The 25,392-nt window shown below is 42.1% G+C and overlaps 1 protein-coding gene across 5 annotated transcripts in view; it reads right to left on the bottom strand.

The window, feature by feature from the left end:
* The window catches only part of MGAM (maltase-glucoamylase), a 194,531-nt gene extending 171,781 nt beyond the window's left edge, over positions 1–22,750 (bottom strand). The window contains exons 1-3 of one of the 5 annotated variants that reach the window (XM_061165958.1): positions 22,712–22,750; positions 10,165–10,291; positions 7,811–7,929 (exon numbers count right to left, since the gene is read on the bottom strand). In XM_061165958.1, coding sequence (XP_061021941.1) covers positions 7,811–7,929; positions 10,165–10,291 — 246 coding nt within the window. In that variant the 5' untranslated portion in view covers positions 22,712–22,750. Of the gene's footprint in view, positions 1–7,810; positions 7,930–10,164; positions 10,292–12,047; positions 12,068–14,565; positions 14,701–22,386; positions 22,633–22,711 lie in introns of those variants that run through there. The other 4 variants (XM_061165956.1, XM_061165959.1, XM_061165955.1 and 1 more) reach the window with 4 other exon arrangements.
* Positions 22,751–25,392: the final 2,642 nt, after the last annotated feature.

The raw sequence follows: 25,392 nt of genomic DNA, 5'->3' as shown, positions 1-25,392 counted from the left end.
TAAAGAGCGAGTGGTGTTTCTCCCAGAAACACAAGAATTGTTTTATACTAGGAAACCCACTGTATAATTTGTCATAACTTATTAAAGAAAGTACACAGTACAACCCTTTCAGTTGATCAGCTATTCAAGATAAAATTCTTGGCAAACTGAGAATAAAAGTAAGTTTCTTAGTTGGATAATGGGTATCTACCTAAAACCTATAATAAGCATCTCACTAAATGTGAAATGTTAGAAACATTCCCTTTAAAATCAGGAAAAAAAGGTAGATGACCCATATCTATGACTTATTATAATTAAATATGTATAGGAGGTCCTAACACTACAAAACTAATAAGAAAATAAAGAAAATTTGCTATATGACTCAGGGAACTCAAACTTGGGCTTTGTGACAACAGAGACGGGTGGGATGGGGTGGGAGGTGGGAGGGAGATTCAAAAGGGAGAGGACATATCTGTATCTATGGTTGATTCATGTTGATGTATGGCAGAAATCAACACAATATTGTAAAGCAATTATCCTGCAATTAAAACTAAATATGTTTTAAAAAGAAATATAAATTAATTTTTTAAAAATTATAAAACAAAAAGGATGAAGCTAAGATGTCATTATTTTCTGACATAATATTGTATAATTAAAATCCAAGAAAATTTATAGAAATAAATGTATACTAAATAAGTTAATTATTATATTAGATCTTCTGTTTTCTTTTAAAGTTATATATAAATATTTTTTGCTTTTAGTGTTCCTGCAGTTGTTCCTTTAGATTGAGCTTGATTACACTAAAATATAAAACATCTGTTCATTAAGACAGCATAAAATAGGTTAACACCACCTCATAACAGCAGAAGACATTTGCAACATGTATAATAATATAAACAAGGAGGAAAATCTAGAATAAGACAAGGAAGAAATGTGTACAAATCAGAATGAGTTGAAAATAATTTACTGATAAGACTACATATGCCTTGGAATGTGTTCATCATTAGGTCATTAGGAAGCAGCAGATCTAAGATTAAATTGAAATATCAGGACCTCAGCAACTGTAGCATTTATAAAAGACGGAAAGCAAGATTGCAAGGACAAATGCAAACAGGCGAGAAGGAAGCATCCCAGGTGCAATGAGAGTCAGCCTGAGTGAGTCAGAATGAGCCATCTCCTGCTGCTGGAGGAAAAGGGTCCACAGTGGACCTTGCTCATTCAGCCCTGCCAACCATCCTGTATGAGGTGCTGGTTCCTCTAGCCCTCCATCCCTCCATCCTGTTCTCACTATACCATCCAGTGGCTCTCCACATGCTTTACGTTTACCAATACCTACTCTGATCAAAATTAGAATGTATAAAATGACTGCATGTCTCTGACACACGCACCATCAGGAAATGGGGTCTACCACCTTTCCCACTGAATCTGGGCTGGCCTCTGACTGATTCGAGCAACAGAGCAGAAGAAAAGTGATGCTACATAGGCATCAGGTCTCATCTTGCCTTTAGAGGCTTGGCAGCTTTATCTCCATCTCCTGCAGCCCCACGCTGCTGTGTAAGAAGCTGAACTACCCTGCTAGAGAGATTACTCAGAGCACAAGAAAGACTCTGAGATCACATGGAAAGGGGGTGGGGCCCAGGTGAGGTGAACCTCAGAACCATCTTCACCAAGGTGCCAGTCATGTGAGTGAAGCCATCTCTGGAGGCAGAGCCCATCAGCCTGCAAGTGTACTGGTGTGGCCATCCCAGTCCACATAGAACAGAAGAACCACCCAGCCAAACCCTTCCCAAATCTCTGACCCATAAAATCGGGAGATGTTACAAAATGATTGCTGTTATACATTTGGAGTAGTTCATTTGGCAGGAGTGAATAAATACAGAGACCATGCTGTCAGAAAATAGGGTACCTAAGCAATTTAAGGCTGGTTTTTTTGGTCCAACATGGAGGGAATGTGGAGCAGGTAAGAAGCAGCAGGGCTGCCTAGCTCTTCTCAGAACGGCTTTATCACTGACCTGCAGGGAATCCGAAAACACTGGATGCATTCATTCAAATGAACTCAATCCCAAATCCAAATATAAATACATTTTTAACTATCCAGTTTCTGTATCTCTTCTGCCCTCTGTTGTTATGGATAGTAAAGACTTTTCTAAAATGCCAGGAAAACTTGATGCTGTGAATAAATGTAGAACCAGAATGTTTTTATACAAAGGCAATAAGAAGAGTGAGGAAAGGTATCCCATTCTCAAATACTGGCAGCAATTTTAGAAGTTGAAAAATACTTAACAAAACACTTCCAAATCACCTTCTACTTAGTCAAACATTACCTGGACACTTTTATGTTCAGCAAGTTTGACAAGCGAGTGAAATTAATCTCAATTCATTAAAGTGCCTTACTTATAGATAATTTCAAAATATGCACTTTAAGTTTGGTTTATAAAGTTAACCCGACCACTTCTTTCCATCCCATAGTGAAGTCTGACAGCAAAGAACATGCCATGTCTGCCATTCTTACGATCTAGAATCTCAAGTCCCTCAAATTATACTACAGTGAAGTTCACAGAACATCTGTCAGGATCTCAGAGGCACTATTTTAAAAGCTTGTTAACTACAGCGTTTAGTAGCATTCCTGGCACTTGTTCAGTAGTCATTTGTTAATGAATAAATTTCAGTGTCCGCATTGTCTCATGTCACTGATAAGGACTTGACAGTCTGCAAGGGACATGTGACTTAGTGACCGACTGGCAGAGTTTTTCAGAAGTACAGCCAAGACCAGAAGTTAACACCCTGGCTCCCCAACAGGCTGCTGCCCAATGGCTACACTATCAGTTCAAGACAACCTGAGTCTATATTCAGGCCTTTGCAGCTCACCGCCCTTCCCAGTACAGTACAATGGCTCTTAATTAATGTTGTGTGGACACAGAGTAATCCTGAGGTTGGAGACTAATAATGATCTGATATTACTTGCTAATATGCTGTAAAACTTGCTCCATTAAACACTTATTGATAAGAAATTAGAATTTGGAAAAAGACATAAGTAATAAGTAATTACCAGGTATGTTTGTTATCAAATATGACAAAATTTCTGAATAAGAAATAGGGTGACCACTCAAATGTCATCAAAAAGATTACCATTAGTATTATTATTAATCTTATCCACAGGAAACACATAATTGTAAATTGTTCTCAGCTTAACTAAATGGTTACTCAGGGTTTGTAGGTTTAGTTTAACCATGTAAATCTCTTTTTATACAATACATTCCAATCCTGAAAATCAATGAGTTGAAAATTATTGCCTACCATCTCTCTCCTGAGCTGGATATCTGGAATTTATGCTAAATATTTCTGCTCCCTGCCATCCATGGGATCATGCAACTAAATTCTGTAATGGTGGATAAAAGGCTTCATCAGGGAAGTGGAAAGTGATACGCTCTTTCAGAATGGAGAGGTTCAGGGTAAGTATAGGGTGTGAGCTAAATTGCTTCAGTCGTGTCCGACTCTTTGCTACCCTATGGACTGTAACCTGCCTGGCTCCTCTGTCCATGGGATTCTCCAGGCAAGAATATTGGAGTGGGTGGCCATGCCCTCCAACTGTCCCTAAAATCTGCATGGGTGGGACGGTCTAAGGGACACTACACATATCAAACTACACTACACTACACTACAGAGGCACAGAAAAGGGTAATCAGAGTCCTAGATGACAGGAGGAAGTGTTTGAATGTTACCCAATGCATCGGAATATATGCTGTAGGTACTCTAGTTAGGTAGAAATCGAATGCAAGTAGGATGTTCAGGAGAGTAGCTTCAACCATGCATGTAATGAAGCAGGCAGGAGGGGCAGAAATGGAATTCAGAAGAGATGCTTGCAGGCAACTGAGTAACGCAGGCATGAAGTAAATGTTACTTCATGCCTGCGTTACTCAGTCTTACTCAGTACCTGAGCATGACAGCAGTGAGAATGGGAACGAAGTGCTTTTTCTAGAAAATACTGTTAAGAAAAATGTTTTAAAATACATGAAATACTGACCAAAAGCACTGAGGGGAAGAGTCAAGCAAAAGTTATGCTGTTCCAGCCTCAGAGACTAGAAGCATAACAGAACTGCCCAGACAAATCTGCAGCTGAGACAGGAAAGCAGATTTGATGAGAAGGTGGTGAGTTCCAGTGACATGATTGGGAGACATCCAGGTGAAGATGCCCTGTAACCAGCCGCTAATCCAGAACTAGAGATCAGGACTAGAGGTTTAGCTACCAATAACTGAGCCATCTTTCCTTCTGAGACCCATGGAAGGGGCTCTTTGAGCCCATTCTCTCTAAAAAGGCTCCCAAGAGCACTGGGGGCGTGGTTGACAGATGACTTTATTATGTCCTGGACACAGGATTCCCTCCCTTTACTGGGATAAGAAAAAAATGGGGTTTACAACAAAGAATCATCTGAAGGGAGATTTATACTGTTAATTCTTCAACCCCAGAGAAGAGAAGGTGAGAGGAATAACAAAACTTTACAGCAATGGCCTCAGCAGTAAAAACATTGTGCCCAGCCTGGCATCATGTCCATAATTTCTTCCCACTTCCCTCCCCCATATAGCCATAATACTGTCCTTCAACAAATACACTTATCTATATGTATATAGATACTTTAACATTAAGCATCTGTATATTTATCTATATCTATAGACACACGTACACATCATTACCCACAGAATCAGAGACTCTCAACAACAGCCTGGATCAGCATATAGCACCCAGGATACTTAAAACACACAACAAAATACCTAAGAAATGCCTTCTATGAAAAACCCAATCCCTTAAAGTGCTTTCTAGAGTCTTTCCCTCTGGCTAGGCTGAAGAGGAGCAGGCTGATGACTGAATGCCAAGGTCATAGATTAATTCCCTTGGGTATAACACATAGAAGAAAGGCAAAGGTTGTTTACTGAACTACGATCTTGATACCACAGCATTTATTAAAAGGCCTTATAATAAAACTAAAGACCGACTCCGGAGGCAGCAATGACATGTGAAGTTCACGTGGCCAGCAACAAGATGGGGTGTTGCAGGAGGGTGAACAGGCCGAAGATGCATTCGTCTTCCAGGCGGGCTTCTGAGCAAGTAGTTTCCTAGCACGCTATCACAGGGGCAGGTAAATGGGTGTGGATCTGCTTTCCGGAAACATCCTGCTTCAGCACAACCTGCCTAGACCACAACTTCCCATTGCTGTTGACACAGCAGCACAGGGACGGTCCTCCGCAGCAAGCTCCGATCTGCCTTATAGTCCCGGACGCTGCACGCTCTCTGGCGCCCATCCTGTTTTTGGCCGTGCGGGACCACTTGATATGTCCCGTGTGTGCCCCACACGGCCTCTTCTGTCACTTGTGTGCACTGTCTCCTCTTTTCTGAATCCACTTTCCATTTCTCTCATCTCTGTCAAAAATCCTACTTATTGCTAATTCCAGACCGCCACCTTCTCCTTGGTGATAATCTCTTCTGTTTTGTGATCCACACAGTATTTTATTTACAACTTATAAATTTTTGTCTTATAGTCTTGTTATTTCTTTACATCAGTTATCTCCTCTACCTATTGAATCTATCATCTAAAACAGTAAACTTTTTGACATTTGGCCCCAGACTGAAGTGCCTTTTTCTTTCTCTCTTCTATCTTCTTTTTCCTTTATTTCTACGTCTTTTATTCTCTCTTTTCTTAGTTTCTGATTATATGATTTCGTTCAGCCCTCAGCGGCTTCTCCTAGATGCTATGTGCCACATAAAAAAACAAACTTCTCTACTCCAAATCCAAGGTCTTCCAAAATCTGAATCCACCTTTTTTTGCTCAGATTCATTTCTTCCTACTCCAAGCAGGCATCTCTCTTCACTAATCCATGAGTGAGTTACATTCATTTTGCTCAGGATAAGATGCCAGATGAAGGGTGCAAGAGTCTTGGTGAGATGAACTGGTCTAATTGGGATTCCTTCTGAGTTTGGCAGGCAGGAGGAGAAGGGCCAACAGAGGACCAGATGGCTGGATGGTATCACTGACTCAACGCACGTGAACTTGAGCAAACTCCGGGAGATAGTGAAGGAAAGGACAGGGGAGCCTGGTGTGCTGCACTCCATGGGATTGCAAAGAGCTGGACATGACTTAGCAACTCAACAACAAAAACAACCATATTGGAGCTCTCTCTTGCCTTCAACATAGCCTCTGAGCTTCCTGACTAGTTCTGTCAAATCGCTCTTCTCCTAACTACAGTAATTTGAACAGAGACACACGTACACACATGGAGAATGCCATGTGAAGACAGAGGCAGAGAATGGAGTGAGGTAGCTTCAAGCCAAGCAACACCAAGCATTGTGGCATCACCAGAAGTTAGGACAAATGCATGGAATAGATTCTTCCTCAGAGCTCTCAAAAGGAACCAACCCTAGATGTCCCTAGTGGTCCAGTAGCTAAGAATCTGCCTGCCAATGCAGGGGACACAGGTTCGATCCCAGGTCCAGGAAGGGCCCACGTGCCACAGGGCAACTGAGCCTGTGTGCCACAACTAGTGAAGCCCACACCCTAGAGCTCATGCTCTGCAACAAGAGAAGCCACCACAATGAAAAGCCCACACGCAGCAACTAGAGTAGCCCCACCCCCTGCCACAACTAGAGAAAGCCTGAGCATAGCAACAAAGACCCAGAACAGCCAAAAATAAATAAATAAAAAAATTTGTTAAAGGAACCAACCCTAACAACATCTTGATTTTGGACTTCTAGCCTCCAGGTGTATGAGAGAAAAACATAGAAATACAATGCCTTTTGGTATTAGGACCTTTAGACAAACTAAAATAGTGTCTCTCAAGAACATCACAGATTTTTCCACCCACAAACAGTAGGACAGCACAGAGGTAAATGTGAGGGTGCCACATGACCAAAACTCACAGGCAGCAAGCATCCTCTCTGTGCCTGGTACAAGCCTCCCATTACATGTCAGTGGACTTCACTCAGAAGCCTGCATTTTGTGTTTATTAACTCCCAACGTGAAATGTGACTGATATGGTGTGTCCAATGCACTTTATACTCCTAATATCCTGCTGGATTTCAGCTGATGATCAAGAAACATTGCCCTACAGTAAATGTCCAGATGTCTGTACTATCTTTAATCTGGTATTTATTACCTCTTCCTTCAAAACTTGGCTCTGGAAAGTGAAAGTCGCTCAGTCGTGTCCGACTCTTTGCAACCTCATGGGCTATACAGACCTTGGAATTCTCCAGGACAGGGTAGCCATTCCCTTCTCCAGGGGATCTTCCCAATCCAGGGATCGAACCCAGGTGTCCCACATCACAGGTGGATTCTTTACCAGCTGAGCCACAAAGGAAGGCTCTGGAAATTTTGTCCTTATTTGAAATACTATTTTGTGCCTGTGGCTGACTTTTTATTGTATCCTAGAAAACCTAATGGAAATGTGTAAGAAAAAAAGAGAGACAGACAGAGGAGAGAAGAAAGAGTCAGAGAGAACTAGTAACCAAGCAGTGTTACCAGATAAAAGACAAATACATTTTTAGTATGAGTAAGTCCCCAGTCTTACTCTGAACATATACTAAAACAAAATTCATTGTTTATCTGAAGTTAAATTTGACTGGGCAGCCTATACTTTTACGTGCTGAATCCAGCAACCCAAGGGAATTTTCTAGTTCTTTTCCTAAAGCTGCATTGTCATTTAAACCTGAATACAGAATTACTTTTTCTGAGTCAGCAATAATTGCAATGCAAACAATTCTAGGGGCTACAAATAAACAAACAAAAAACACTTTATCCAATTGCATAAACTCTTAAATGCAAACCAGATCCATAACTCAAACCTTTGTTGGTGATTGGTCAGGGATGCAGTTTATCCGTTCCGAGTCATTTACCACTGGGCACTCGGCAGAACCAGGAGTGGTACTTGTCCCAGGATCTGGGCTAACTGTCGTCCCAGTATCTAGGATTATCCCAAAAACAAACATAAGACCATCAGACAGAATTAACATCACAGGCATTTGATATCCCCATAGCTCTCAACACCTCCAATTATATGGATGTCACTACTGACTGGGCTTCACTCTGTGACTTTGAAATGTACATATTCACTTATAAACCTTCATTTTGTTCTTGCTGACTGCATTTAACCCTATATATATACCTGTACCTGGAGAAGAGCACGACAACCCACTCCAGTATTCTTGCCTGGGAAATCCTATGGACAGAGAAGCCTGGCAGGCTACAGTGCATAGGGTTGCAAAGAGTTGGACACCACTGAAGCAACTTAGCATGTATGCATACCTGCACCATCTCCTTCTACCAGCAAGGCCTTCCCCGAGTGCATACAAGAGCAAGGAGCTGGATTCCACCATTAGATTGGAAGCTCATCAAAGATTTCTTTAGGGCTCTCTACAATAAGCTCATAACAATCTTAGGACAAAACAATGAGGCATTTAATAAGGTTTCTTCTAGGGTTTCCAATTCAAAGTGGTAGATTGGGATTTCCCTGGTGGTCCAGTGGTTTAAAGACTTCATTTTCCAATGCAGGGAGTACAGGCTTGATCCCTAATTGAGGAGCTAAGATAAGATCCCACCCACATGCCTCAAGGTCAAAAACCAAACATAAAACAGAAGCAATATTGTAACAAATTCGATAAAGACTAAAAATGACCCACATCAGAAGCAAACAAACAAAAAACTTTAAAAAAAAAAAAAGCAAACAAAATACCCCCAAATTGGTGGATTACAAGAACTTCTTATTTGTGCCAGTTTCTGCATGCAGGCTTTAGTTTCATCTTCAGGATCAGAGAATTTTAAGAACTGAACAACTTTTGAGATTATTTAATCTAGCTTCCCACAAAAGTAGAAATGGCATGGCTAAGAATAAGGGAAGGAGGGAACAGTTTTTCCTCTGGCTACACACTGGCCCTCGTTGCCTGCCCCAACTAGGAAGCTGCTCTTAGATGAAGCCCAGATACAAAATCATGGATAACTCAGCACAATCCAGCCCCGCTTTGAAAATAATACAGTTCAATTAACTTTTAATAAACAACTTCATTAGCTGTTATTTTTTTAAAGAACAAACTTGGGCCTAATATGCTTTACTTGATTGTATGCTTATTTGACTATGTTTTATATCAGTTCAGTCACTCAGTCATGTCTGACTCTTTGCGACCCCATGGACTGCAGCACACCGGGCTTCCCTGTCCATCACCAGCTCCTGGAGCTTGCTCAAACTCCATCGAGTCGGTGATGCCGTCCAATCATCTCATCCTCTGTTGTCCCCTTCCACTCCTACCTTCAATCTTTCCCAGCTTCAGGGTCTTTTCCAATGAGTCAGTTCTTTGCATCAGGTGGCCAAAGTATTGGAGTTTCATATAAGGGTATTATTAATTATTTTTGTGAAAAAATACAATTATTCAATGAAATTTGGCCAATATATTTCAAGTGCCAGTTGTGGAATCCTGTACTGTGCTAAACTGGGGAATAAAAGTGTCAGAGTTAGGCCTACAGTGTATACCTGTTGTGCTGTCACATTATTTTGCAGACAAAGGTCCATCTAGTCAAGGCTATGGTTTTCCCAGTAGTCGTAGTCATCTATGGATGTGAGAGCTGGACCATAAAGAAAGCTGAATGCTGAAGAACTGATGCTTTTGAACTATGGTGTTGGAAAAGATCCTTGAGAGTCCCTTGGACTGCAAGGAGATCCAACCAGTCCATCCTAAAGGAGATCAGTCCTGGGTGTTCATTGGAAGGACTAATGCTGAAGCTGAAACTCCAATAATTTGGCCACCTCATGCTAAGAGCTGACTCTGGAAAAGACCCTGATGCTGGGAAAGATTGAAGGTGGGAAGAGAAGGGGATGACAGAGGATGAGATGGTTGGATGGTATCACTGACTCAATGGACATGAGTTTGAGCAGGCTCTGGGAGTTGGTGATGGACAGGGAGGCCTGGCGTGCTGCAGTCCATGGGGTCGCAGGGAGTCAGACACAACTGAGTGACTGAACTGAACTGAACTGAACAGAACAGAACTGCGCTGTCACGGTTTGAGTCAGGTGGTCCCCAACACACACATACACTACACATACAGGCTCACACCAGTGAACATGAAAGCATTACTTCCCTGCCATTTATGAGATTTCTGCTTTGAAAAGAGCAACATATGGAGGGATAACTCCAGACTTCCTTGTTACCTTGTGATTCCAGGGAATCTCTGGCTGAAAGCACGAAGATAGGAATAGTGATGATAAACACCACAAGCAGAAGAACACTGAGCATAAGCTCCAAAGTAGTGAACTTTTTCAGCTTCTTCCTTGCCATCTACAAAGAAAGAGAAAACAATTTTAGATTTGAGTTTTCTTTCACATATAGGCAGCGAAGTTTTTTAATGGAAAAGCTCAAATGTATATACAAGAGGAATGAGTAAAATAACAAAGGCCCGGGTACTCATCAACTATTAATAGATTTTAAAAGTATCAATTGGCTAATCTCACTCTAAAGTAAGTGTTTGTCACCCATTCATGTCTGACTCTTTGCAACCCCATGGACTGTAGCCCGCCAGGCTCCTCTGTCCATGGGATTCTTCAGGCAAGAATACTGGAGTGGGTTGCCATTTCATTCTTCAGGGAAACCTTCCTGACCCAGGGATCAAACCCGAGTCTCTTGCATTGGCAGGCAGACTCTTTACCACTGAGCCACCGGGGAAGTCCAATACTATTCTGAATACTATTTCCCACGTAAAGGAAACATCTCTAAGAACTCCTTAGAGATGTTTAATTTGAGCCTGGGGCAGGAAATGTACAAAAGGAGCTTAGGTTATCATGTTAAACCAGCAAGCAGGGAGCTACCAAAAAGTACCAGGAGAGACTCTCACTGGGTAAAGTGGGACAATATGAGCATTAATAATAATAATGCCATCAATGGACTAATATGGATGAAATGTATTTAAATCTATGAGTTCATAAAGATTTTGGACTAAAAAATCTCATTGATCCCCTTTGGAGGATTCTAGGAGAAAAACTCCTTAGTTTGAAAACCAGTAAATAAAAAGTCAAATGTTTATCCTACCTTTCCTCTACAAACTGTTCCTTTATAAACCAAATGATGGATGAGGGAAAATTTATTTCTATAGGAATATTTCATTTACTAAGTAAGCAAAGAATGATAAAATTACAGTGTCACTGCATCACAACTCCTAATGAAATAGTGGAGTGAAGAAATGCAAAATTACAGTGTCACTGCATCACAACTCCTAATGAAATAGTGGAGTGAAGAAATGCTCCCCGATGGCTGTGAACAGTTAAAGCAAAAAAAGAATCTGCTAGATTTTATGTATGTCCTGCTGGAAGATGCTGTTCCCATCTAAGCACCATTCATGCTACAGAAAACAAATCTGTATCTGTCAGAACTTCAGGTCTAATAATTTACAGGAAATATAAGGATGGAGAGACATGTTGGGCTGCATGGAGATGCAATCAACAAAGTTAAGTATTCCAAACCCACAGGAATTGTGAGATAATAAATGTTTATTGCTTCAAGCCGTTACATTTGGGGCAATTTGTTATGCAACAATAGATAATTAATATACATGAGCAAATATGACTTTTGAAAAAATATTATTTACATTTTTTAAAAATCTGTTTGACTCTCATCAAAAAGTCCTTTTGCATTATATATTTGAATATGGTTACCCGCTCTATGGAACAAAGATTAATAAGTTTCTAGCTATAGGAGAGACATATTTCCTTAGCTTTAAAGGAAAAAAAATCCCTCATCAGCATCATCTGGTTGACCTTACTTCCCAAATTATAAGGATCTCAGTGGTGAAACCTTACCATGTCCTAAATTGAAAATACGATTCAGAAAAAAGAAAAATGACAAACATGTATACTTATGGCTGATCCACATGGCTGTTCAACAGAAACCAACTCAATTGTAAAGCAATTATCCTCCAACTAAAAATAAATTTTTTAAAAAGTTTAAAAAAGAAAAATGACAGGAGGCAAATAGAATAAGGAAGCAATTTAAATAGATTTAACTGCTTTTAAGAGAAAAATTGTTAAAAGAAAAAACTTACTTAGCAGACTGTCGTCAATCTTTGGATATTCTATTTCATGTGACAAGCAAAAACTGTGCAATTACAATGATAAAAATCACTACCAACAATTGACATAATGTTGCTTAGAAGTGCTAAGAAGATTACATAATTTGTTGCACGTGATCTTCCTAACAACCCTCAGTGAGTTATTGCCACCATCTTCACTTTCAGATGAGGAAATAGAGCTTCAGCATGGTCATTTAACCTGCCTGACTTCACACAGGTGATAAGGGGCAAAGTCACAGTTTGAATACCAGCCCTTTGTACCTCACAGCCAGAACCTATAACCACCACTCTTTTATTCCATGCCATAATGTCCATGGTGCATTCCAGAGAAAGCTTTTGGTGAGATTGTGCTTCTATCAGATAGTATCTGGGTCATTAACCAAGTGCTTAGAACGTGTGTGGCACGGGGTGAAGTGCATAACATACATTATTTCATCTTGTCCTCACAACTATCCTCTAAGCTGAGACTGTATGGTAGGCTAGACTTTGATAAGTGCTCTGGAGAAAAAATAAAGCTTGGGTGGGGGAGGATGAGGAATGGGGGGAATGGGGGTGATGGTTGCTATTTTAATTAGGGAAAGTCTCATGGAAAAGCTGAAAGTTATTGCTGTACATAAATCATGTGGACTCCGTGGTCATTTTTTCCCTCTTGAATTAAAACAGTTATATGAATAATTGCTACAGTTCATTCTCCTGATACTGCTCTAATCATTTAGGCAAAGTAGATAGATAAGTCAGGTGGGGCCCAAACTTGAGATGGCTATCTAAATTCACTTAAAAAACTAGATAATTAATCTTCATTTTTTTATGTATAGCTGGTAGCTGATTGGCATATGGCAATTTAAGTCTTTTAAAAATTCTTTGATAACACAAGGCAAGAGCTCTTGTGGAAAAGAGAGGATTTGTTTTACCGAGATTGAGAATAACTTGCAAAGAGGACCCCAGTGAGTCAAAGCTATTCCTCAAAACTCCTGGGCAAAATTTATTGGCTTGATACATTGTCATCTGGATATTTAGAGAATGGGAAGGAAAAAGGGAGCTAACCGTCTTTTTCTCCCAAGTCTTGTCACATCCAAAGTGCAAAGATCTAAAAGCTTGACCTAACTTAGCTGTGTGACGTTGGAAAAACTGCTGAACCCCTCTGGGTCTCATTTTCCTCATCCGAACCCCAAATGGATCATCTCTAGAAGACAGCTCTGACCCTCCTGTCACCCAGCAGCAGGGCGTGCAAAGGCCTATTTTCTCCATCACATTTGGCAGTTTGAGAAATTTTCAGATGGAAAAATCTCTTCTTCTAGGGCCATCTGACCTTTAGCATTCCATGCTCAGGGAGCAGTTTACATATAAAGTAATGGTATTAGCCCATCAAAATTCATTTGTAAGGGTTGCCTGATGCTAAAAATCATTGGCATCTGTGGAAGTGTGAGTGAAACAGTGATATGCTATGCTCAGTTGGGGGTACAGAGCAGAAGGGGCCCCCCCATCATTTGGTCCGTCCCAGCACAGCAAAACAAAGACCCCTCTCTCTTCCTCCTGCCTGCCTGCCATGCATACACACGGCTCCACACCGTGATAAAGAGCCGTAGACAGTTTAGAGGTTCAGATCACCCCTTCCGTGGAGGAAAGCCACCATTCAGACCCTCTATTGGGAACCCATGGAAGCCATTTCTAGTGAGACCCACGGGATTGATCGTGGTCTGCCTTCTGTTTCCCCAATTGCAACTCTTCCTTCTCACCTCCGTGGCTCATCAGAAAAGGAATGCCCACTATGTTCAGCTAGACTCTCAACAACCAGTGAAGACAGGACTCTCTCTTACTTCGTTCTGTCAGAGAGGGGCGAGCAACGATCCATCACCTTTCCACTCCCCTAGGCATGCGTTTCATTTTGACATGGGACTGTCAGTCCAGACGTCGAGTCTTTCCCTTCATTTCTTTCTTCCAGACCCCACAGGAAATCTCTCACACTCCCCATGACACACCAAAGCAAGTACACACCCCAATACTTCACACACATACACACACACACACCCGTTTAGACTCTTCCCCATAACAATTCTTTCTTTGATCAGCAAAGGCACCAAACTCACAGGGAGAGAAACAGATTTCTCAAGTTGCTGACTGTGATGGATTCTCAAAACACCACTTCTCAATCCCAGCTCCATGTCCTTTTAGAAGGAACATCCCAAATTGCCCTCATCTAACTCCCAAATTCTAACTCCTTCCCTTCACTTCCCCCACCTGCTCTTAAGAATCAGCATTCACCTTGAATATTAAATCAATCATCACCACAGACACACACACATGTCTCAAGGAAAAACAGTTGAATTTTGTTAAATATGTGTTTGTATAATTTGGTGCTTTGTTATTGATGCTTATCTTTGGGTTTAACCAGTTAACAAGAGCATCTGATTGAAGGAGATGAGCACAAGTCCACACACACTTGTACACGCGCATCTGTAGCCATCGGTGAGCACACAGTTTAGGAACATACCTCATCACCCCGAGGCTGCGTCCTCTCCCTGAAGGATGGGCTGGTAATCCGTGCAGAGCGCAGTCCAGAGAAAGCAGCCACAGCCCTGGTAACCGGTTACTGTGCCGATGTTAATGGAGTTCAAATGCAAATCACCGCCCAGCTCTTTCTCAGGCTCAGATTTGCTGGTTAATTAGTAATCAAGATCTTTCTCTGAGGCGAACATCCTTTAAGACCTTGGGGCAAGAAGCGACCACCCTGAACCCAGGGACACAGAATGTCTCTGCAGCCGTGACGCTCCTCGAGCCTGGTAGCAGAGCAAGACCGACTCAAAGTGCAGATGGCAAAGAACAAGAACAACAAAACGACCCGGGTAGCCCAGAAGAGCTCCCTCTCTCCCAGGGACCCCAATCTCATTCGCTGATCAGTGTTTGAAGGAAATGGTTCTGAAAATGTTTACAAAATAGTTCTCTTCTTTTCCTGCCTCTCTTTAAAGCTGTACGTATGTGCGCATGTGTATGTGGGCTAAAGAAACCCTTTGGCCATCTTATGCTTCCTCTGGACTGCTCTTAGGATTACATTTTTTATTTTTTTGTTGTTTTGTTTTTGATCAGTTTTTATTGGAGTGTAGTTGTTGTTTTACAACGTTGTGTTGATCTCTGCAATACAGCAAAATGAATCAGCTACACGTACACACATATCCCCTCTTTTTTGGATTTCCTTCCCATTTGGGTCACCACAGAGCATTGAGTGGAATTCCCTAAGCTATACAGTAGGTTCTCTGTAACAAGTTTTTTTCTTCACACACTATCCACACAGTATCTTTATGAGATGGAGATTACTGCTGTCCTCATTGTACAGATGCAGGGGCTGAGGTGGTTGTTGTTTAGTCCCTCAGTCGTGTCTGACTCTTTGCAACCCCAAGGACTGTAGCTCGCCAGGCTCCTCTGTCCATAGGATTGCCTGGGCAAGAATACTGGAGTGGGTTGCCATTTCCTTCTCCAAGGATTACATTTTTTAAATGCATGAGACAAAATACAGAAGTATAAAATAAAGATACAAAAGAAACCAATTTCATTGAATTACAGTTACTAAAATACTTCTTAAATTGCAGTATAATACTGTATGCTCTTTTTTAGTTCAGTCACTCAGTCATGTCCGACTCTTTACCACCCCATAGACTGCAGCACGCCAGGCTTCCCTGTCTATCACCAACTCCTGGAGCTTGCTCAAATTCATGTCCATTAAATTGGTGATTCCATCCAACCATCTCATCCTCTGTTGTCCCCATCTCCTGCCTTCAATCTTTCCCAACATCAGGGTCTTTTCCAATGAGTCAGTTCTTAGCATCAGGTGGCCAAATTACTGGAGTTTCAGCTTCAGTATCAGTCCTTCCAATGAACACCCAGGACTGATCTCCTTTAGGATGGACTGGTTGGATCTCTTTGCAGTCCAAGGGACTCTCAAGAGTCTTCTCCAACACCAGAGTAGTCAATGTAAGACAAAAACCACTACAATATTGTAAAGTAATTAGCCTCCAACTAATAAAAATAAATGAAAAATAAAAAAAATAAAATGTCAAAAAAAAAAGAGCATCAATTCTTCAGCGCTCAGCTTTCTTTATAGTCCAACTCTCACATCCATACATGACTGCTAGAAAAACCATAGCCTTGACTAGACAGACCTTTGTTGGTAATGTCTCTGCTTTTTAATATGCTGTCTAGGTTGGTCATAGCTTTTCTTCCAAGAAGCAAGCGTCTTTTAATTTCATGGCTGCAGTCACCATCTGCTGTGATTTTGTAGCCTAAAAAAATAGTCTGCCACTGTTTCCATTGTTTCCCCATCTATTTGCCATGAAGTGATGGGACCAGATGCCATGATCTTAGTTTTCTGAATGTCAAGCTTTAAGTCAACTTTTTCACTCTCCTCTTTCACTCTCATCAAGAGGCTCTTTAGTTCTTCACTTTCTGCCATAAGGGTGGTGTCATCTGCATATCTGAGTTTATTGATATTTCTCCCGGCAATCTTGATTCTAGCTTGGGCTTCATCCAGCCCAACGTTTCTCATGATGTACTCTGCATATAAATTAAATAAGCAGGGTGACAGTATGCAGTGTTGACGTACTCCTTCCCCAATTTGGAACCAGTCTGTTGTTCCATGTCCAGTTCTAACTGTTGCTTCTTGACCTGCATACAGATTTCTTAAGAGACAGGTCAGGTGGTCTGGTATTCCCATCTCTTTAAGAATTTTCCAGTTTGCTGTGATCCACACAGTCAAAGTGCTTCTTTAAGGATATATTAACTAACAAACCTAGCAGTTACTGCAGTTTCAAAACAGTGTAGACAGTATTTTGCAATTATCTTCGATATATGATATAAAAGTAACCATGACCTCTCTTGGAACCAAAGTCTTCGATACTGCTCACACGACGGTGATTCATGGCCTGACTTTATACTTTGACAGATTAAATGTCAGCATTTAAGCAAAGAAAAAAGTATTTTCCCCTTCCAATTCACCTACTTTCTGAACTAAATGCGTGAATCCCAGGTTAAGAACTCTATTGCTAGGCAGACCCTCCCTCAAAGTAAGACAGATAAGATACATTATTTTGTCATCTACATTTTGAGTCAGTCTTGCTCTGTTACCAGGCTCATAAACAGGCAGATTGGGGTTGACATATACACACTACATATGTGAAATTGGTAACTAATAAGGACTTACTGTATAGCAGAGGGAAATCTACTCAATAGTTTGTAATGACTTATATGGGAAAGAATCTAAAAAAGGGTGGATATATGCATAACTGATTCACTTTGTTCTACAGCAGAAACTAACACAACAACAGTGTAAATCAACTTTACTCCAATAAAGTGAAGTGAAAGTATCAGTCACTCAATCGTGTCCAACTCTTTGTGACCCCATGGAGCCTGCGAGGCTCCTTTGCCCATGTAATTTTCCAGGCAAGAATACTGGAGTGGGTAGCCAAAGGGGATCTTCTTGACGCAGGGATCAAACTCGGATCTCCTGTATTTCAGGTGGATTCTTTACCGTCTGAGCCACCAGAGAAGCCCCAGTGACGCCAATGATCTGTAAACCCATTATTGCCAGTCCCAGGGAAATAAGTATTAAAACTGAGGATAGGTATTTACAAGCTTTTATTACCACTTGTCAGAGAAATTTCTGTCTCCTAAACCTAATAATAAAAAATGGAGCTTGTGTTTGTGTATATATATGTGGTTTTTAATTCTCCTGGCCATTTATTTTTATTTCAAATTTATAAAAGTCTCAATCTGTGACCTAATGGAAAAATTTTTTAACCTTTTTTTTTTTTTTAAATGACAGACCATTTTTAAAACTCAGCTCAACTATGATTAATACCTGGTCATTTGCTTTTCTGGATAAGAGAAAATTCAGGAAAAATTCAGGCCAAGGGACCTAAATTTATAAACTGTGTATCACCTAGAAAAACTAGACAAAAGTCAATATCTATTATCATTATTTCATTGTGGACACAGACTATTAAAAATGGAATGAATTTATCATTTTAAAGTTTACTCTCTTGTCATTTTTCTCATTTCATCAACCAGTGGAAATGATGGGAGCCAGTAAAACCTGCAGACCAGATACTGGAAATCCCCCATCTACTGTGTTTGTTTGGAACCACACAGTTAAAGAAATTAGAACTAGAAGAGGAAGGAAAGGAAAACTAAGGTGCATGGAGGCCTGCTGGGTACTGCGGTCTTTTGCTGACATTATCTCATCAGTATTCACAAAGGCCCAAGAGCAGCAAGGGTCTGAACTGCCAGCTGGATGCTTGTCAACTCTGCATCAGAGCCCACGTGGTCTGTTTAGTATTAACTCTAAAGAACGTTAGATATCATTACACAGAGCTCCCTCATTTTACAAGTGAGGAGACTGATCTGAATTCAAAGCCCAGGTGTGTTTACTGGCTGGGAAAGTACAGCCAAGTAAACCTCAGTTTCCTTAACCTAAATGAAGATAAAAGTGGCACTAGTGGTAAAGAATCAGCCTGCCAATGCAGGAGACATAAGAGATGAGGGTTCGATCCTGGGGTCCGGAAGATCCCCTGGAGGAGGAAATGGCAACCCACTCTGGTCATTCTTGCCTGGAAAATTCCATGGACAGAGGAGCCTGGCAGGCTACAGCCCATGGAGTCACAAAGAATCAGACACACGGAGCATGCACACACCCACACCCAATCAAATTATAAAGATTAAACCCTATAACATAAGTAAAAGACTTGGTGTTATGCAATCAGCGGTGTCAGGTACAATTATTATGATTACTATGCATCTGTCACAGCTGTGACTAGAGCCCAGAACCTGGACTCCCAACTGCATGTGTCTTCAAATATGCCAATATCTCCTTCTCTCCTCAATCAGGATTCTTATTTAGTTGTTTATTGTAATTGGAGGCTAATTACTTTACAATATTGTAGTGGTTTTTGCCATACATTGATATGAATCAGCCATGGATGTACATGTGTCCCCCATCCCATCCCGCAGCGTCATCCCAGTGCACCGGCCCTGAGCATCCTGTCTCATTCATCGAACCTGGACTGGTGATCTCTTTCACATATGCTAATATACACGTTTCAGTGCTATTCTCTCAAATCATCCCACCCTCGCCTTCTCCCACAGAGTCCAAAAGTCTGTTCTTTACATCTGTGTCTCTTTTGCTGCCTCGCATATAGGATCATCATTACCATCTTTCTAAATTCTATATATATGTGTTAATATACTGTATTGGTGTTTTTCTTCCTGACTTCCTTCACTCTGTATAATAGGCTCTGGTTTCAGGATTTTGATTGAAGTTTTTGTTCAGTTGCTAAGTTGTGGCCAACTCTTTGTGACCCCATGGACTACAGCACACCAGGCTTCCCTGTCCTTCACTGCCTCTCAGAATTTGTGCAAACTCATGCTCATTGAGTTGGTAATTCTATCCAACCATCTCATCCTCAGTTGCCCCCATCTCCTGCCCTCAATCTTTCCCAGCATAGGGTCTTTTCCAATGAGTCAGCCCTAGGCATCAGGTGGCCGAAGTATTGGAGCTTCAGCTTCAGTCCTTGCAATGAATATTCAGGGTTGATTTCCTTTAGGTTTGACTGGTTTGATCTCTTTGCTGTCTAAGGGATTCTCAAGAGTCTTCAGCACCTCCATTTGAAGGCATCAATTCTTCAGTGTTCAGCCTTCTTTATGGTCCAACTCTCACATCCGTACATGACTACTGGAAAAATCATGGTTTGACTACATGGACCTTTGTCCACACAGTGATGTCTCTGCTTTTTAATACACTGTTTAGGTTTGTCATAGCTTTCCTTCCAAGGAGCAAGCATTTTTTAATTTCATGGCTGCAATCACACGTAGTTATTATATGTGTGTTATAACTGAGGCTCTATCAGAATAGCAATGACGGCAATATTTTGGGAACATTTATTATGACCCATACATTACACTAAATGATTCACAGGCAAGATTTCAATTTCTCCGCATAATTTCACTATGAGGCAGTGGCTGTTATCACCCCAGTTTTATTTTATCTTTGTTTTTTTTTTTTTTGGCCAAGCCACACAGTATACAGGATCTTGGTTCCCCAACCAGGAATCAAGCCCACGCCCCCTGCAGTGGAAGCGCAGACTCTTAACCACTGAATCACCTAGGAAGGGCCTATTACCCAGTTTTAAAGTGGGGAAACCTGAGGCTCGAAGAGCAACTGCCCACAGGTTGTGTAACCAACAGGAAGTCAAACCAGCGAGCAGACGCAGGCCGTCTCGTCAAGCCTGCACTGGAATACGAACGTGAGTGATGCCTCCATAACCTCACAGCCAGGAGCAGGTAAGAAGTTAAATGGCTCTGCTACAAAAGACAAGAGAGCACTGAAAAATGCCACTGGGAAAAGAACAACCCCAGCCGGGAGGGACAGGAAAGAAACCAAAGGCCAAGATGGATGGGAGTGGGAAGGGAAGGAGAGATGGAAGGAGACTGGGGACTAAGGAATCAACAAGGCACAGAGCTTAGAAGAATGAGACCTGCTTTAGAAACTTTAGCAAAAAGACAGGGGAAGACAGTTGTGGGAAAGTCGGGGACGATATTGTAAAAGTACACTAGAGCCACCGCATCACGGAGATTCTGTTAGCAAGGAGACTCCCACCAGCAACAGGGACCCACTGCAGACAGGACACTGCCCAGGCTGTCATTAACATGAAATAGATTTCTGAGCCTGGGATTTCTCTGCCTAGGATTCAATGTGCAGGATTATCTGTCTCTGTGAGTCTTTACTGAGAATATTGCTTCTTCCCACACCTCCAAACAGAACAAGTCATGTTCACAGGGAACGCTGGGACCTGTGTAAGCTGCATGTCCACTGGAGTGACCCAAAAGTATGCAACTCTGCTACCATGAGATCCTCCATGGGCATTCCCAGAAGACCAAAGAGCTGGTGGATCACAGTCAATCTTGAGCAAGAAGACCATGCAACCTTTTCCAAACTTCATAGTCCAAAAAAGACAGGCATGGTCTATTCTTCAGGATGAATCTCAAACTCTTCTCTCTCTCTTTAAGGCCCTCTTCATCACTTTGACTCCACTAATCCAGTATTTTTTCATTAGGCACCATTAAACTTAGCTCATGGCTGCTTCTGCATCATTGCCTGAGGGCAGCCCTCCTCCAGGGCTGGAGCTACACCCTCTTGTCCTCTGTCTTCTGGAAAACCCCTCTCCTCTTGCAAAGCTAAGCTTAAAATCCACTTGGTCTGACATTTTCTCTAAATGCTCAACTTAACATTGGCGGTTCCCCATTTCTGAACAGCTAAAGTCACAGTACATTCAACACGGGTGTTCTGTTTTATAGGTGAGCATACCCCAAAATGCTCAGAGAACAGCTACCTCCCTTCAAGTCCCTGCTGGCTGAGGTCCCTCAGAGTGTCCATCAAAGCCCGACCCAAGCAAGGAACCTGGACTGACCTCTGAGCAGAGAAGGGATAGATGACCACCCAGTGTGTTTTCCAAGCATTGAACACGACAAGGAGTCTCCCTTCTCAGAATAAAATCCTGATAAAAACTAAGATACTCATCTGTCTGGATTTTACCTGCAGTGGACTGTGGGTGGGTTAGATGACCCTGAAAGTATCCATAAATAAGCCAATTAACTTGAAACAGACAGATGTAACACTGAAATCAAGTTAAACCATCTCTAGACACTGTTTCCATGTTAAGTCTTCAGCTGGTGTCATAGAAAGAGCACGCAGTTTGGAATCAAACAAGCCATGGTTTGACTATTGGATTCTCTTCTATGTGCCACAGACCTTGGGCAGTCATTCCAATGTTCTGAAGGTCAATTGCCCTCTCTGTGAATTGGAGGTAATAATAGGCATGACATATATTACTTTGAGCCTAAGCTGAGATAGTAGGTAACCTGATATCCAGGGTTGCGGTTTCCCCAGTCCCTCCCCAACTGTCTTTTCTCAAAGTCAAAGAAAACCCAGCAAGTGGAACCATTAGCTTAAATTCTGTTAACAACTCTTCCTTCAGTTCATCCACCCCCAGAAACAGCCTCACTAGTGTGGGCTGGAGGAAGTGGTCTCTTCCCTCCATGGACCACCGACAGACAAGTGCAGAGCATCGTGCCCCCCACACTGAACCACAGGCTAAGGGAGAGACACCAGTTGAGCCCATGACTGTGTCCTCCAGGGTTCCTTAACGCTCCCTCTTCCCCTATCTCTCCCCCACCCCCCCCCCCACACAAGCACATGCCATCTCCACACCTTCATGTCACAAAGCATCTCTCACAGTCTCCATAGCCTACAAAATTGTATAAATCATACCTCTTTTTAGGGCTTCCCTGGTGGCTCAGATGGTAAAAAAAAAAATCCACCTGCAATGCAGGAGATGTGGGTTTGATCCCTGGATTAGGAAGATCCACTGCAGAAGGGAATGGCTACCCACTCCAGTATTCTTGCATGCCTCTTTTTATTGCAACAAATTTGGTTATCCTTCTTTTGCTCCCAAAATAAGCTCTTCACATCAGAGGCTATTTGGCAATGAAGAAGTTGCTTAGAGTAAAAGTAATTTGCCCACCCAGAAATGTTCAAAGGAAGGTGAGAATAAAGCAAACTGGGCATTACAGCATTTCCTCCTCTTGTGAAATACCTATTATTCAGCAGTTTTACATGGCCTTTCATCCTCTTCTACCTCTCACCCCCATGGACAGGAACATGTGCAAATACCAGCAGGAGTCCAAGGAGAGAGTTATTAGGGATATTACTTAGTATTCACATGTTCATAATAAAACTTTATATTTGAATAACATCTTGCAGTTTTCAGAGCACTTTAATCTGTATTATCTTTCCGATCACCACAGAGAGATAAGGCAGGATTATTTTTAAACCCCATGTATAATGAGGAAACAAATTAAGGAAAATGACTTGCTAAAGGTCATTCAAAGAGTGGCCCAAGTTGAACCTGTGCTAACTTACTTTTAATCTAGTAATCCAATGTTCACAGAGTCTGAAGGCAGTAAATCCAGAAATTGCTTTTTCAGATTAAATATTTGTTCATTCATTCAACAAATTCAAAGTTCACTCTCCACCACGTGTCCCAAAGAGGAAACCTCAGATCCCTTCTGTTATCAAATTCTACCATCCTCCCCTCATAGACAGCTACGTCTCTTCAGTTCAAATCTTGTCCTAGAGATTTCTACCACTTCCTCCATGTCCCTCCTCACACCGACAAGCTCCTATAAGGGACCCCAACACAACCCTGACTCACTGGTCCCGGCTGACTGGACCAGCACTGGACAGATGATCCAACCTGTTCCTATGGGGCACTCTCTCCCAGAAATTAGGATTTGAGACCTAGAGTCTGAATCATACTCACATGTTACTGAGAGGCAGAAATTAAAGTTTTATTGAAAATACCTGTTTTGCCAAAAAGAGAATAGAATAGACACATAGAAAGTTGCAGAAGTAAGAGATTATTCAACCCCAAAGAAGAAAAAGTAGAGAGAAGCTGCCAGTATTTTTCCTATTCTGTGAAGAACAATGCACAATAGAATTTCATGTGATTCTCCTGCTTCTTCACCAAAATACTACTTCTATATTACTACCACTGCTGCTTCTACTACTAACCCCTCACCTCCATCACCACCACCATCACCACCACCATCACCACCACCATCATCATACCCCCACCAGCACCACCATCACCATCATCACCACAATCACTGTCACCATTATCACCATCAATACCATCATCACCATCACCACCACCACCACCACCATCACCACCACCATCATCATACCCCCACCAACACCATCATCACCGCCACCATCACCATCATCATTAACACCACCATCATCATACCCCCACCATCACCACCATCACCATCATCACCACCATCAACATCACCATTATCACCATCAACACCATCATCACCAACACCACCACCATCACCACCACCATCATCATACCCCCACCAACACCACCATCACCATCATCACCACCATCACCATTATCACCATCAACACCATCACCACCACCGCCATCACCATTACCACCACCGCCATCACCACCACCATCATCATACCCCCACCAACACCATCATCACCACCACCATCACCATCATCATTAACACTGCCATCATCATACCCCCACCATCACCACCATCACCATCATCACCATCACCATTATCACCATCACCACCACCACCATCACCACCACCGCCATCACCACCACCATCATCATACCACCACCAACACCACCATCACCATCATCACCACCATCACCATTATCACCATCAACACCATCATCACCATCACCACCACCATCACCATCATCATCCTTTCCTGAAGCCACACTCTATGAGTTTCTATACCCAGCAATCCAACAAGTTCTGCTGGCCCTGCTCTTACAGACTGGTCTCCCTTTGTCCAGTGTAAATACCTTCACCAAAAATCTCTAACCACACCAATTCAATCTACAAGGAGAATATTGTCAGTACTTTGTTGGCTTCTACAACCACTTGCAATTGTGTGCCCTTCAAATCCTCACAAGATGCCTCTGAATTATTTGGCCTCCCCATAGAAGTGTCTTTTTTAGTTCAGGATACATGTAACCTAGGGCTATGTGGTGATCCACTGAGAGGTACACACCTCGGGAAACTGACTTTAGTCAAAAGTCCTTGGAGAATTTCCCTACTGGTCCAGTAGTTAAGAATCCATCTACCAATGCAGGGGACATGGGCTTAATTCCTGTTTGGGGAAGATTCCACAAGCCTCAGGGCAACAAAGCCCATGTGCCTAACTACTGAGCCTGCTCTCTAGAGCCCCCAAGCTGCAACTACTGAGCCCATGTGCTGCAACTTGAAGCCTGTAAGCTCTAGAACCTGTGCTCTGCATAACAGAAGCCACCACAATGAGATGTCTACAGGCCACAACTAGGGAGTAGCCCCCACTCGTCGCAACTAGAGAAAGCCTGCACCCAGCAATGAAGACCCAGCACAGCCAAAAATAAATAAAAGTTTTTTAAAAGGTCCTTGGAGAAAAATCAGCAATCTGAATCAATATTTCGGAATTATGAAAAATATGGCCATATAAATAATGGCATGCATGAATTTTTTTCGACCCTGAACACTAAGCCTACAGAAATTTTCCTCTGTGATGAGCCCCTGGTAAATCTGCTTCCCCCAGGTCCCCACCCAGGAGAAACTGTGAAGAGAATGCCGGAGGGAATGTCTTCAAGGCACCGACAATGTCTCTCAGGCACGCTCAGGCTCTGGCTGTCCCTGGTACCCTCTTCCCTGGCTCCTCCTCTCTCCCACAAACTCCCTCTCT

The sequence above is a fragment of the Dama dama genome, chromosome 18 (assembly GCF_033118175.1).
Source record: "Dama dama isolate Ldn47 chromosome 18, ASM3311817v1, whole genome shotgun sequence".
Lineage (NCBI taxonomy): Eukaryota > Metazoa > Chordata > Mammalia > Artiodactyla > Cervidae > Dama > Dama dama.
The sequence above is the reverse complement of the archived record's forward strand: the minus strand, read 5'-3'. Positions and strand labels throughout refer to the sequence as shown.